The sequence below is a fragment of the Callospermophilus lateralis genome, chromosome 15, assembly GCF_048772815.1.
Source record: "Callospermophilus lateralis isolate mCalLat2 chromosome 15, mCalLat2.hap1, whole genome shotgun sequence".
In the NCBI taxonomy this organism is placed as follows: domain Eukaryota; kingdom Metazoa; phylum Chordata; class Mammalia; order Rodentia; family Sciuridae; genus Callospermophilus; species Callospermophilus lateralis.
This window is the reverse complement of record NC_135319.1, coordinates 22,154,010-22,168,318: the sequence shown is the minus strand read 5'-3', so window position 1 is coordinate 22,168,318 and position 14,309 is coordinate 22,154,010. Positions and strand designations below refer to the sequence as shown.

At 39.5% G+C, this 14,309-nt stretch overlaps 1 protein-coding gene across 1 annotated transcript in view; it reads right to left on the bottom strand.

The window, feature by feature from the left end:
- C15H10orf53 (chromosome 15 C10orf53 homolog) overlaps positions 1 to 14,309 on the bottom strand; it is a 30,553-nt gene that overhangs the window by 14,688 nt on the left and 1,556 nt on the right. The window contains 1 exon segment of the mRNA XM_076835341.1: positions 81 to 200. Within this exon segment, the coding sequence (XP_076691456.1) occupies positions 81 to 200 (120 nt within the window).

Genomic DNA, 14,309 nt, shown 5'->3' with positions numbered 1-14,309 from the left:
GTGTGGTTGGAATGCTCTCCTTCATGTGCTGCAGGTTGCGGGGCTCTTAGTTTGAATTAAAAACTCAGAAAGAAGCTTACCAAACTCCAAGTCCTTAATGTTGCAATGGAAGACGATTTCTTCATTCACCATGAGTTCTACCACATTCCAGTCTTCTATCTTCTCTAGGAAGACATCATGTCCATCTTTGGTCAACACAGCTGGAAAAGAGAGTGAGATGGGGACATGGGGACAGGCTCCAGACTAATCTGATTGTAGTTGTCCTCATGGATGACAACAGTTTGTTGGCCCGCTCATGGCTGTAAGTTAACCAGATGGTGGGCACGTACATGGACTGACCTAATGTGTACTCACCCTGCCTGGGAAGCAGAGCTAGAAACGAAAAATTCAGATCTTGGTTACAAATTACTCCAGACCCAGAGGATCTGCTGGGCAGTAGCCTTTCTCTAGGAAAGGGTTACTGACCTTTCCACAGGTTTAATCTCACAGAGATGATGCTCAGTGTCAAAGGGTACTTAGGATTAGGCAGCTTCTTTTCTTACTGAAGAAATATAATTGGTAAACTATCCGGATGGAAATTAACAGTACAAACCAAAAGCTTTGAGAAACAATTGTAGTCTTTGGCCTAGGAAATTGTACTTAAAATAAATCCTTTCCTTTTTCCTATAAAGGAAAAAACTAGAAAAACAGGGAGATTTTGGCAACAAGATGTTCTTTCTTTCCATATTATTATAATGGCAAAATTCCATGAAAAAGAGAATGGTCGGGTAAAATGGTTCATATGCTGAGATTTTATTTAGATGTTTGTGAACTTTTTTCCCCACCTTTTTTATTGGTGCACTATAGTTGTGCATAATGATAGGATGTGTTTGTTGTATATTTGCACATGCACACAATATAACAATATGATTTGGCTACTATCACTTCCCAGCATTTCCCCCCTTCCTCCCTACCTCTCACCTCTTGGTCCCTTTCCTCTATTGACCTCCCTTTGATTTTTAGGAGATCCATCCCAACCTGTTTTCCGTTTTCCTCTCTAACTTTTGCATATGAAAGAAAACATACAGCCCTCAACCTTCTGAGTTCCTTTCATTTTCCCACAAATGCCATAATTTCATTTTTCTTATAGCTGAGTAAAATTCCATTGTGTATATATACCACATTTTCTTTATCCATTCATTCTTTGTGAACTTTTTTAAATAGCAAGAATAATACTTGTGATATAAACAAAAATCAGGCAATAAATATGCATAATTACATATTAAAAATACATGCCCAATATCTATTAAAGTACATATTCAAGAAAGAAGGAAAAAAATAGTGGTTATCTCTCTGTGCTGAGCTGCGATGGAAAGAGAAATCAGATTGGGGACATATTTTTTAGAAAAATATTAGCATTTCAATCAGTCTTCAGAGGAGAAAAGCAGACATTTATGTCAGTTAATTGCATTTAATTACAGAGACAATTGCTGTTTCAAAATGTTGGCGTGTCCACTTCTTCATCTTTCAATCAGTTCAAGAACATCTAGCCCCAACTGTGAGCATTTTAATTGTGTGATTTTAATTTCACTTGTGGAAAGAAACTTCAGAAAGACTCAGTGAGAATCTCTATTAACAAGATAACACTGCTTGGGCCCCTGATGGCAACCCTAATTGACCTGCGTCAGCTAATGCCTCTCTCTACAGAATGCCATGTCATTTTCTTTGGCATATTTATGTTATTGTATCCTGTTTAAGTGTCTTGTTCTTAAACATCTTTGAAGAAGGCACTCAGCTTGGACCAATGACTTGTTTAAATGAAGCAGTCCTGCTGGTGTGGAATGGTAGTTGATTATCTACCTTTGATTATCTAGGGAGACATGCAGGCAGTACAAAGCACAGGTTTTTTGGGCTTACAGTTCCTCAAGCAGCACCCCCTGAGGAGGGAGCATCAGTGGAAAGGTACAGTGAGGCCTCCATGTTTGTTGGCTTTGCACTGTCTGAAGACACTGCAGAGGAAGGGACTTAAATCTGACAGGAAGGCATCAGGAAACAGCTCCCTCTTTGGAAGTAAGGTGCTGCTACTCTCCTAGTCACACCCAAGGCCAACTCTCCAAGGTTTGAGGGATTCTGGAGAGAATGTTGGACAAGGAACTTGGAGGAGGAGTCTAGGGGGCATGAGCACCCTGCAACCTGCCCATATTCCCTTTCCTGAAGGGCCTAGCTGACACAGCCTCACTTTGCACCTGGGTTTGGAGTTTGTTTTATGGGGACAGTGTCACTCTTACATGACATAGTGTAGACCTAGAAAGAAACAGGATTTGATCCACCAAATAACCCACCATATGAGTTGGGGTGGTGGTGCTGATTAATGCAGGTCCACCTTATCTGTGAGCAAATGAAGCTCCTTAGGAAGAACCCTCTTAGGAGAGCATCTCCTCTCACCCTGCCTTCCATGGGGTTACCAGGAAAGGCTCTTTAAGAGCATGTGTCTCCCCCACTGACCACAATCCCTTCCCTGCCCCTCCTCCAGGTGCCTAGTGTTAACACAGTCTCCCCGAATAAACAAACAGAACGATGCTGGGCATCACCACCAGTTCTTGTGGATCAAGGGACGAAAGTCTGATTTGTATTGGAGTGATAACTGCAGCAGCAGGGTCTACATCATACATTCAGCCTCAGGACACTTGTCCCCTTCCCATCAGTCCAGGATGTGATGCGCCCAGCTAGCTGCATGGCCAGGGCAGGCTTAAGGGATCAAAGAAGAAGAATCCCCAGAATTCCAGCAGCTCATCCAAATGCCACCGCTCTATGTGGAGGACCCATTTTTTTTCCTGAGCTGCTGTGTAGTTGTCTATTCAAAGAAAGGTCAGATAAACATACTTCCTGAAGCAAAGTCTGTGCAAAGGCAGTGGCTAAACTCCAGCATAAATCAACCAGAAGCTGTAAGGCCACCCGCAGAACACCCACCTCTTTGAAGTGGCACCACATTCTTCAAGAGGGATCTGGATAAAGCGAAGGGACTCAGGAAGAGCTCCATCCTCTTGCACCCTCAGTGGATGATTTAAATGCTGCCGGATAGGAGGGCAAGGCATACAGACAGGTGTGGTTCTTTCCTCAACACAGATGCAATGCGAAAGGCCATTAATGAGTGCAGCTAATGTGCAGCTAGGGATAAGAGAATGGCGCTTGGGGTGGCTTAGCTAAATAACGGTGGTTCTAATTTTAAGGGTCAGTTTCAATTCCTTCCAATTGTTTGGAATGAGTCATTTGGCAGATTTAAGTACAGCAGGCGGAGAGTAACCCTGGCCAGGACAATTACTTAAAACTCATTGTTAAACATCAGTATTGAGGCTAGAGTGGAGACGTTTTTGCTGAGCTATTATAACTCATGGATAATAAAGAAAGAACAAACCTTTTCAGATTGTTTAAGGCAAGGTAAGTTCAGAAAAGATTGGGCATATTTCCAAAGCAGCAGGGCTTCAGGAAATGATAAAGGGTTATGAGTTTTTAAAAATAATACCGAGAATTCAGATGCAGATTTTACGGAGGAGGGCTTGCAAATACATTTGCTTGCTGTGATGTTAGTGTTTGGCCTAAAGTGGTGGCTGGCAGGGTCGGGAGATGGGAGGGGAGAGCATGTGCCCCCTGCTTTGCCGCTATTAACACCCTGGCTCTTGTCACCTGTGGTGACTTGTTGGCAGCCAGTATTAGATGAGTTATCATGCATAGATATACAGAGCTTACTTTGTAAATCAACCACCTGCTGATACCACACAATCCTCAAATCTCCTTCAGCCATAAAAATGCTCCTCTGGATTTTAAAACTCTCCTTCCCCTCCATTACTGGGGGAGGAGCAATCTGCGCCTGTGGTCTGGGTCTTTGCCTTAGCTCCACTGACTCCTTTACCTTCTGCAGAATGTCCCTAGAGGAAACCACCCACATTCAATGGCCCACCCAATTCTCCCCCACTCTTCTCTGACCATTCTCTTTTCTTAATTTTTAAAAGTACTCGTGTTGGGGAAAATTGATTTTAATCTCTAAATTTTTGTTGGACTATAAAAGTAATGCAGATTTGTGATTAAAAAAATAAAATTATAGAAATGGACAAAATATTTTAATCATCCATAATTCTACCCTAGTCCCCTCTTGGTCTAAAACAATAAAAGTGGGGTGGTGGTATTCATGGTTTTCAGGAAGGTGCTTTATGACCTTAACACTATGTCATGGGGACCAAGCCCTGTCAATACACATAGTCTTGCATTATTTTGCACTTCCACATTGTACTTCACATTCTGAATGTGCTCCGATTTATTTAGCCATTCAAATTTCTGGGGTTTTTTCCCTCCCAATTTTCACTATCTCCAAGAATGTTGCAGAAAACATTCATGGGCATACCTCCTTGTTTATGTGCAATTTTTCTTTAAAACAAGAAGTAGTTAGAAATGGAACAGCTGGATTCTACAGTATGGATTACATTTTAATAGACACTTCCAAGCTTACCTCCAAGGTCACTGTCCAATTTTCCTTCCCACTGAGAGAGTATGAAAGCACTCATTTTCTAAGTCCTTTTCTCAGCCATAAGTTCATCTATTTCTTGAGATAACTTCTGCTCAATAGTTTGGTGTTCACTGGCCATTCTCTTCTTGAAATTCCTGTCTCACCTGCCTCCTTCCACATCCAGTGCCCATTCTTTCTCTGGGTTCTCTTAACACTCTGACCCTCAGATCCAGTCCTGTCAACATCCTGCTGTCTGCCTGGTTCTGTCTTTCATTGCTTCATTCCCCTTCACCTCCTGAGATTCCAGCATTTGACCTCATGCAGGTTGATTTACTTAACTAATCTTCATTGCTCCTTATGATATGCCTGGCAGAGTTCTAGGCACTGGGAGCTAGAAGAGAATGGAACAGGCAAGAATCCCTGCTCCCCTGAAGCACACATCCAAGTGCGCAAGAAGGATAATGAGGTAAATAGGTGAAGCATATGTGGTTTCAGGTAGTTATGAACAGAAATAAAGGAGGAGGGAAGAGACGAAAGAGAGAGAATCAGAAAGAAGAATTGAGATTTTAGGTGGGAATACCCAAAGAAGACCTGCCCATGAAGGTGACTGTTGAAGCAGATCCAAAACATGAGACAGTGAAAAGTGAAGACAGTGTTGGAAACAGCTTTCCATGTGGAGCAACTGCCAACACTTGGGTAGAAGTTTGCAAGGAGTATTCAGGGGTCCTGGAGGAGGTGGGTGTGGCTGGGCCCACAGGGTGAGCAGTGTGGGAGAGGGCAGGTCAGGAAGGCCATGAGGAGTCTGGCAGCCATTGCAGGCTCTTGGCTTCTACCCTGAGTGAGCTGGGAGCCACTGGATGTTCTTAGAGGCAAAGGTCATGCGCTAACTCAGGATTAACAGTGTCGCCTGGCTTTGATACTGAGACTGCAAGGGGACAAGCGGGGTCACAGGAGTCCAGTCTGGAGGCCAGTGCAGTAATCCAGGCAGGAGATGCTGGCAGCTGAACAAAAAGGTGGAGGAGGGAGGTAAGAAGGGGCAAGAGGGCTGGATTGTGGACATGCCTTGGGATACAGCTGACTGGATGGACTGACTTGGTGGGGAGTGTGAGGGAAGGGGAGTGAACAATGACTGCGAGGTTTTTGGCCTGAGTAACTGAATGAGTGCAGCTGGCATGAACAAGACAGGGAAGCACCCAGGAGTTGCGGAGGTGAGTGTTAGGGGTCCAGTTTGGAAACCATGGACACACAGAGACTGAGCTGCCTTCTCAACATTCTGGCAATGAGAGCTCCTGATTAAAGATATAAATTGGGGAGTCATTAGCCTGTAGATGTCATTTAAAGTCAGATACTCTTAATTCAAATTTCCTGCCCTCATTTTTCTTCTGAATTCCAGAACATAATTTCTAACTGAAGCTTAATTTCCCCCCACCCTCTTCTTTGTTTCTTGCTGGGAAGGAAGCAGGAAGCAAACCCAGAGCCTCCCACATCCTAGGCAACTGCTCTACCACTGAGCTTCATCTTCAGCCCTTAATATTTTTTTTAATAGTTCATTTTCCCCCGTTTCTCTTGCCAGAAGCTTCGCCTTCAGAATTGGCTTCTTAGAAGACAGTCTGATCTCATCATACTTCAGTTCAAGAACCTTTGCTGGCTGTCCATTGGCATAGGCAAAACAGGCCAGACTCTCTTTCTGGACACTGTCTTCCATCCGACCCAACCACTTGCTGTGCCCCAAACATGATCCAAGCGGTCCCCTCCTCCCTTTCCCTAAGTTGACCTGCTCCCCCGGAATAATAAAAAATGACACTTGTTGAGCCCTTACTATGTACACACATTTCTTAGCAGAATCTCACTCCATGAGGTGGGGATTCACATTCTTCTTTACCAATAAGTAAACAGAGGCTCACAAAGGCTAAATGACTTTGGTTTTGCCCACAAAGATACTAATTTGATGGGGACAAGTTCAAAACCAGATTGGTTGGACTTCAGAGCCTCTGTTCATACTGTCTCCCTGCCCAAGAGTATAGGAGATAAGCAGCCAGGGAGAGGTGACAGGTAACATTGACAGGATTTGTGGACAAACTAGAGGAGGGATTTTCCCCTCAATACTAATAAGTTATATATTATAACAAAATGTTCATTTATGCTTTCTGCTTTAATGATTTTGGTATGTAAATGATCTAATCGAATTTTTATGATTGTGCCAATTATGGAGGCAGTAAGGAACACAATTTAAAGGGCCTGCAGACATCAGCAAAATGGCAGAGTAGATAGCCCAAAACTTCCATATCTTTGCAGAAATATAAAAATAGACAAAAATAATCCTTCCTCCCACCACTGAAACTGTAAGAACCAACTTTGTCATAATTCTAGAAAATAGTCAAAGGTCTATAGCAATAAAGAGAGCACTAATCAAGAAAAAGGCAACCTGAAAGCAGTAAGCAAGCTTTGTGGCATTGTTATGTGTCCTTACCCACTTTCTCCCTGACTTGGTGTCATATTGAAGACTGTAGCTCACGTTCCCAGTATGGACCCTCATCTTTAATTCCAGAGAATGCAAAGCAGATCCTATTGGCAGATTCTTGTGTTGTATGTTCTAATCCATTTGGGGACTTCCTGAAGGACTGACACAAGGCACTTGTCTTTGCCTAACTTGGGATTTACACAGGGTAGAAAAGCCATGAGCAGGGTTCAAAAACATTGTGAGGCAAATGGAAAACCTACAGTTGCCTGGACAAAAGATTATAATCAGGACATACAATATAGGTCATAAAGTCCAAGAGGAAAAGTCAGAGAGAGAGAAAGAATTTCTTTGAGAAATTAGGGCTTTCAAAAGCATTCATATATCTGAACAATTTAGAAAACAGAGTGCATGCCCAGTGTGGGATGCATGCTCAGAAAAGACTGAAGATCCTAGCTTTCGCCACTGATCTATAGGCTCAGTGAAAGCAGGGGGTAAAGGCGGAGGCAGAATTGTAGACAACCTGGATAAGTGCTAAAAAGTGTTTCAACCGGGCACAGCGGTGCATGCCTGTAATCCCAGTGGCTTGGGAGGCTGAGGCAGGAGTATTGCGAGTTTGAAGCCAGCTTCAGCAATGGCAAGGTGCTTAGCAACTCAATGAGACCCTGTCTCTAAATAAAATACAAAATAGTTCCAGAAATGTGGCTCAGTGGTTGAGTACCTGGGAGTTCAATCCCTATACCAAAAAAAAAAAAAAAAGAGAGAAGAGTTTCTCAACAGAGCAACCACACAAGAAATGGAAGGATTTTTGTTTCATTTTAAAGCTCGTGGCATTCAAGGAAATCTTTGTCAAAACACTGACTAAATATAGGCCAAGCCTTCAAAAATTAAGAAGAGCAAACTCTGGGGGGAAAAGGAAAAATTAGTTTCCAGGAGGAATAAAATAAAATATTTGCTGTCTTGGGGGCGTGTGTGTTTGTGTTGCTGAGGGTGAATCTGGGCCTTGTGAATGCTGAGCAAGCACTCTACCACGACATATTATAACTTTTGGATGTGTAATTTTCAACAAAAGCAACAGCAATTACAAAGCATACACAGAAAGAGGAAACAAAACAATTGTCAAAAACTGTCCCTGAGGAATAAGAAGCATTGAACTTATTTTAAATAAATTATCATAATATTCTCAAGAAACCAAAGAAAACTGTAAACAAAAACTAAAAGAAACAAGGAAAAATGATGTATGAACAAAATAAGAATATTATGAGAAAAAAAATCAAAAAAAAAAAGAAAAAGAAAAAGAAAAGAAAGAAAGAAAGAAAAAGAAAAAAAAGAGAGAGAGAGCCAAACAAAAGTCCTGGAGTTGAAAAGTACAATAACTGAAATTAAAAATTCACTAGACAGTTTTGACAGCAGATTTGAGTAAGCAGAAGAAAGAATCAGAAAATCTGACAACAGGATAAGTGAGGGGCAAAAAGAAAAAAGAACAACAACAACAACAAAATAAACAGAATCTTGGAAAACTGTGGGAAACCTTCATATATGTATGTATGTTATGTAAATAACAACATATACATAATGGAAGTCTCAGAAGGAGAGGAGAGAGAAAGGGACAGAAAGGTTATTTGAATAAATAATGATTGAAAGTTTCCAAATTTAATGAAAGCCATGAAAATACATATCCAAGAATCTTGACTATCCCAGCAGGATAAACTCTAAGAGATCCATATTAAGACATGATACAGTCAAACTGCCAAAAGACAAAGTCAAGCAGTGAGAGAGAGGAAACTCATCACGTACAAGATGTCCTTAATAAGGTTAGTAGCTGATTGCACACCAGAAGTCAGGGAGGCGTGATGCTCACAGGAAGACACATTTAAAGTGCCAGAAGAAAAAGTAAGCCTGGTGCATGGGACAGAGTTCTTCAGGGGAATAGAATCAACAGGACACTACATTCATCATAAGTTGAAACTATTTAAGTCACACAGGCACTTAATATACCCTACTGCCAAGCATTATAGCTTAGCAAAACAGTGCACTATAGAGTGCCTGTGGTTTCCTGTCACGATCCTGTGGCTGACTGGGAACTGCCACTTGATGCTGCTGCTACCTAGCATTGCAAAGGAGCATCATCACTAGCCCAGAAAAGGAAAAAAAAAATAAAATAAAAGATCAAAGTTTTAAATTTGAAACACAGTTTCTACAGAATGCATGTTGCTCTTTCACACTATTGTAAAGTCAAAAAGTTGTAAACAAAATCATTATAGATTAGATTCAATCATCTATGGAGAGGAGTTTTAAGGAACGGACTCAGAGACATAGGCATGGTTTCTATGTTGCGGTCTCGAGGAAAACTTTTTCTACTTCAGGAAATCTCAATCTTTTTTCTCTTAAGGCTCTAAACTGATTGGAAGAGGCCCATATACATTATGAATGGTAATCTACATGAAGTCTAATGATTATAAATAATAATCACATCTAAAAAGATACATTGCAACATGTAGACTATGGTTTGACCAAGCAATTGAGCACCGAAGCCCAAGTTGAAAATGAAGGATCACAACTGTCAGCCAGTATATCTGACAAAACTATCCTGCAAGAATGAATGAGAAGGGGAAAAGTCCTGGGGAATGATATTGGCCAAATTGTATTGTTATATTGTGTATCATGTGCATGTAGGAACATGTAACAACAAATCTCATCAGTATGTACAACTATAATGCAAAAAGTGAATGAGAAACCAAGACATTACCCAATAAATAAAAGTTGATGGTGTTTATCATTGGTAGACCTGTGCTACATGAAATGCTAAAGGAAGGCCTTCAGGATGAATGAAAGGACACCGGAAAGTAACATGAAGCCAAAGGAAGAAACAAAGAGGACAGGTAAAGGCAGTGATATAGATACATAGAAGAGCAAGTATCACTTCACTTTTTGTTCATAACATCTCCTTCTTTTTGCCATATGATTAAAAAAAATCAATAACAGAGTAATTATAAATCTATGTTAATTGGTACATAATGTATAAAGATTGGATCTGCAACATAACAACCAGGCATGGTGGCACATACTTGTAATACAAGCATTTTGGGAGGTTGAGGCAGGAGGGTGGCAAGTTTAGCCAACCTCAGCAACTTAGCAAGATTCTGTCTCAAAAAAAAAAAAAAATCTCTATATATAGCTTAGTGGTAAAGAGTTCCTGGGTTCCATTCTCCATTCCCAGTAATACACACACACACACACACACACACACACACACACACACACACGGGGGGTGGTGGCGGTGGTGGTGTTTGTATACTAATTAAAATTAAATTGGTATTATTTAAACAAAGTTTTTGACAGTCATTAGTATGGCATTATGTAAAAACGTGGATGTGTAACGGATGTGATTCTGCAATCTGTATACAGGGTAAAAATGGGAGTTCATAACCCACTTGAATCAAATGTATGAAATATGATATGTCAAGAGCTTTGTAATGTTTTGAACAACCAATAAAAAACAAAGTTTTTGAAAGTTTAGGATATTAACTGTAATTCCCAAATTAGTAACTAAAAACATGCCAGAAAGGATACAGAAAAGTAAAGAAGAGGGGCATCAAAGTGGTACAGTACAAGAATCAACATAGAAAAATAATAATGGAGAACTTTAGAAACAAAATCATGTAAGACATACAGAAAATAGCTAATTGGCAAAAGCAAGTCCTTCCTTAGTAATAATTACTTTAAATGTAAGTAAATCCAACTCTAAACAAATCAACTTACTGCTAATAAATGAAATTAGCAAAGTTAAAGGATACAAAATAGCACATAAAAGCAGTTTTATTCTACACATTGACAATGAATAAATTAAAAAGGAAATTAAGAAAATAATTCCATTTAAGATACCATCCTAAAGATAAAACACCTAGAATAGATTTAAGCAAGAACTGGGGTTGTGGCTCAGAGGTAGAGTGCTTGCTTATCATGCATAAAGCACTGGGTTTGATCCTCAGCACCACATAAAAATAAAGATATTGTATCCACCTATAACTAAAAAAATTTTAAAAAGAAATAGATTTAAGCAAAAAGATGCATGTCTTGTACACTGAAAATGACAACAATTGCTAAAGAAAATTAAAGAATACCTAAATAGATGGAAATACATCCTGAGTTTAGGGAATTAAAAGACTTAGTATTGTTAAGATGATGATACTATCCAAAGTACTGTACAGATTCAATGAGACCTCCATCAAAATCCTCTGGTGATTTTTTTTTTTCAGAAGTGGAAAATTTATAGAGAATTTTAAAGGACCCAGAATAGCCATAATGAAACTGAGACTCATTATTTCTTGATTTCAAAACTTACTACAAAGCTATAGTAATCAAAACAGTGTGGTACTGGCATAAGGATAGACATATAAAACAGTGGAACAGAACTGAGAGCTGAGAAATAAACCTTGAGAAATAATTGATTGAGGTTAATGACTGGACAATTGATTTTTGAAATGGGTGCCAAGACCATACAATGGATAAATAGTCTGTTTAGCAAATGGTGTTGGTAAAATTTGATACCCATGTGATTACCTCTTGAATGAAGTTGAATCATTATATTATACCATATACAAAAATTTACTCAAAATGGATCAAAGATCTAAATTTGGAAATTTAAAACTCTTAGAATAAGTAGGGGGAAATCTGCATGAACTTAGATTTGGCAATAGTATCATAAATACCAGAGCACATGCAACAGGAGAAAACTACAGATAAACTGGACTTCATCAAAGCTAAAAATTTTGTGCATCAAAAGACATTATCAGGAAGGTGAGCCAGATGCAGTGGTGCACACCTGTATTCTCAACAACTTGGGAGGCTGAGGCAGGAGAATGGCAAGTTCAAAGCCAGCCTCAGCAAATTAGCAAGACCCTGTCTCAAAATGAAAAATAAAAAGGGTTGGGGATATGGCTCAGGGGTTAAGCACCCCTGGGTTCAAACCCAATACAAAAAAAAAAAAAAAAAAAAAAGATTAGCTATATTTCAGCAGTCAACCATCTCTACGTCACTGAGCCTCAATAAAAACTCTGGACTCAAAGTTTAGGCAAACTTAACCTTGTTGGCAATATTCTGTGTGTATTGCCACACATTGTTGCCAAGAAGAATGAACACCACTTAATAATTCCATTTCGAGAAGAAAATTGGAAGCTTCACACTTGGAACTCTCCTGAACTTTGCCCTGTGTATCTCCTCCCTTAGCTGATTTTAGTCTGTATTCTTTCATTGTAATAAACTATAACTATGAGGAAAATAAATTTTTTTTTGTAAATCATAGGTTTGATAAGGATCCAGTATCCAAAATATATAAAGCACTCTTCCAATTCAACAACAATAGAAGAGCAGCCCAATTTAAAAATGGGCAAAGGACCCACACAGACATTTCTACAAAGAAGACACACAAATGACCCATAAGCACATGAAGGAGGTCCAATATCATTAGTTATCAGGGAAACAGAAGTCAAAACCATGAGAAACCAATTTACACCTACTAAGATTGGCAATAATACAAAACAAAACAAAGAAACAAAATAATAAGTATTGGTGGAGAATGTGGAGAAACTGGAATCCTCATGCATTGCTGATAGGAGCGTAAAATGATATAGCTGCTCTGGAAAGTTCTTCAAAAGGTTAAATGTAGAGTTACCATATGACTCAGCAGTTCTACTCCTTTGAACAAAGGGACTCAACCAGACTCTTTATAAGGTTCATAGCATCTCTGTTGGCAATAACCAAAAGGTGGAAATGGCTCACATGTCCATCAATTAATGAGAATGAGCAAATCTGGTATATACATAACATGGAATATCATTCAGTCATAAAAATAAAATATAAATACATGCTACAATATAGATGCTAAGTTAAAATAATCCAGACACAAAACAACACATATTATGTGATTTTACATATATTAAATACCTAGAAAGGACACATGCATAGAGACAGAAAATATATTAGAGAATTTCAGAGACTGGGAATGGGAGATAGAGAGTTATTGCTTACTGCCTACAGAGTTTCTCTTTGGATCTTAGAAATTTTTTGAAAACAACTAAGTGATGATGGTTCTATTACAATGTGAGTAGAATTTGTGTCCCTGAGTTAAAACTTTAAATGCTTAAAATGTCAGAGTTTGTTATGAATATTTTACTCAATAAAAAATAGGAAAGAAAATAAATAGATGAACCGCCAGAAAACGTACAGATGGGATGTGGAGGGTGAGCTTGCATACCTAGGACTGGGGCAAAGAGGAAACAGTTCTGCAGAAGTCAAGAGTCTGTGGACAAAAGGAGAAAGTGAAAAGGGGTAGAATTCTCTTTCAGCAGTCTAAGATTCCTGCTATTTTTAGAGAAGCACTGTAGCTGCTCAGTCTTATCATTTAGTGGACTTTAGCTAGAGGTGGTTGCGAGGTGAGAGGTGGGTGGGGGATCTTATTAGAGGGGCAGGAAGAGAAGTCAATTGTATAGGTTGGGTCCTTAGCCAAGACTACAAATCATTTTAAGCATCATCATGTAACAGTGCTGTGGACTGAATTGTATTCCCCCACATAATTTGTATATTGAAGCCCCATCTTCTTTATGACTGTATTTGGAGAAAGGACCTTTAGGAGGTAATCAACGATAAATGAACCCTAATCTGATAGAATAAGAGTCTTTATAGAAAGAACCTCCAGTCTCCCCACCATGGGAGGGCAAGAGAGAGGGTGGCTGTCATCAAGCCAGAAAGGGAGCTTTCCCCAGAAACCAACCTAACTGGACCTTGATCAGGGAGTTCTAGCCTCCAGACTGAGAAAATAGACTTCTGTTGTCAAATCACCAATATGTGGCATTTTGTTATGGCAACCCAAGGAGACTAATGTGCACAGTAGCTCTTTACAACAGAAATTTCTCAGCCAACTGTTTTCTCAGAGCAAGTAACTTTCTTTGTCAATTGAAATTCTACATGTCTATCAAACTTGAACAAAAAGCATTTTCTTCTAGGATTGTCTTCTCTGAAGGCCGGACCAAGACTGATTTTTTTTTTTTTTTTTTTTTTTTTAATCCTCTGGACTCCTATAGCATTTTGCCTGAAAGATCCTTACTTTGGGTCAAGACTTAGTCCTGGATTCCCTTTCATTTGGAATGTTCTCTCTAAATTACTGATGCATCCCTTTCCATCTTTTTCTCTGAACTCCAGAACTGCAGATCTGACTGAGTACTTTCATCTAGGAAGCTGAAAGCACATAAAATTTAATATGTCCAAAATGTTCCTCCAAATGTCTTTGGTGTTTTCAATTTTAGTGACTAACACCTCCATTCATCAACATCTTCTCAAGCTAGACACAAACTAGATGTAGTTGGCATCCTC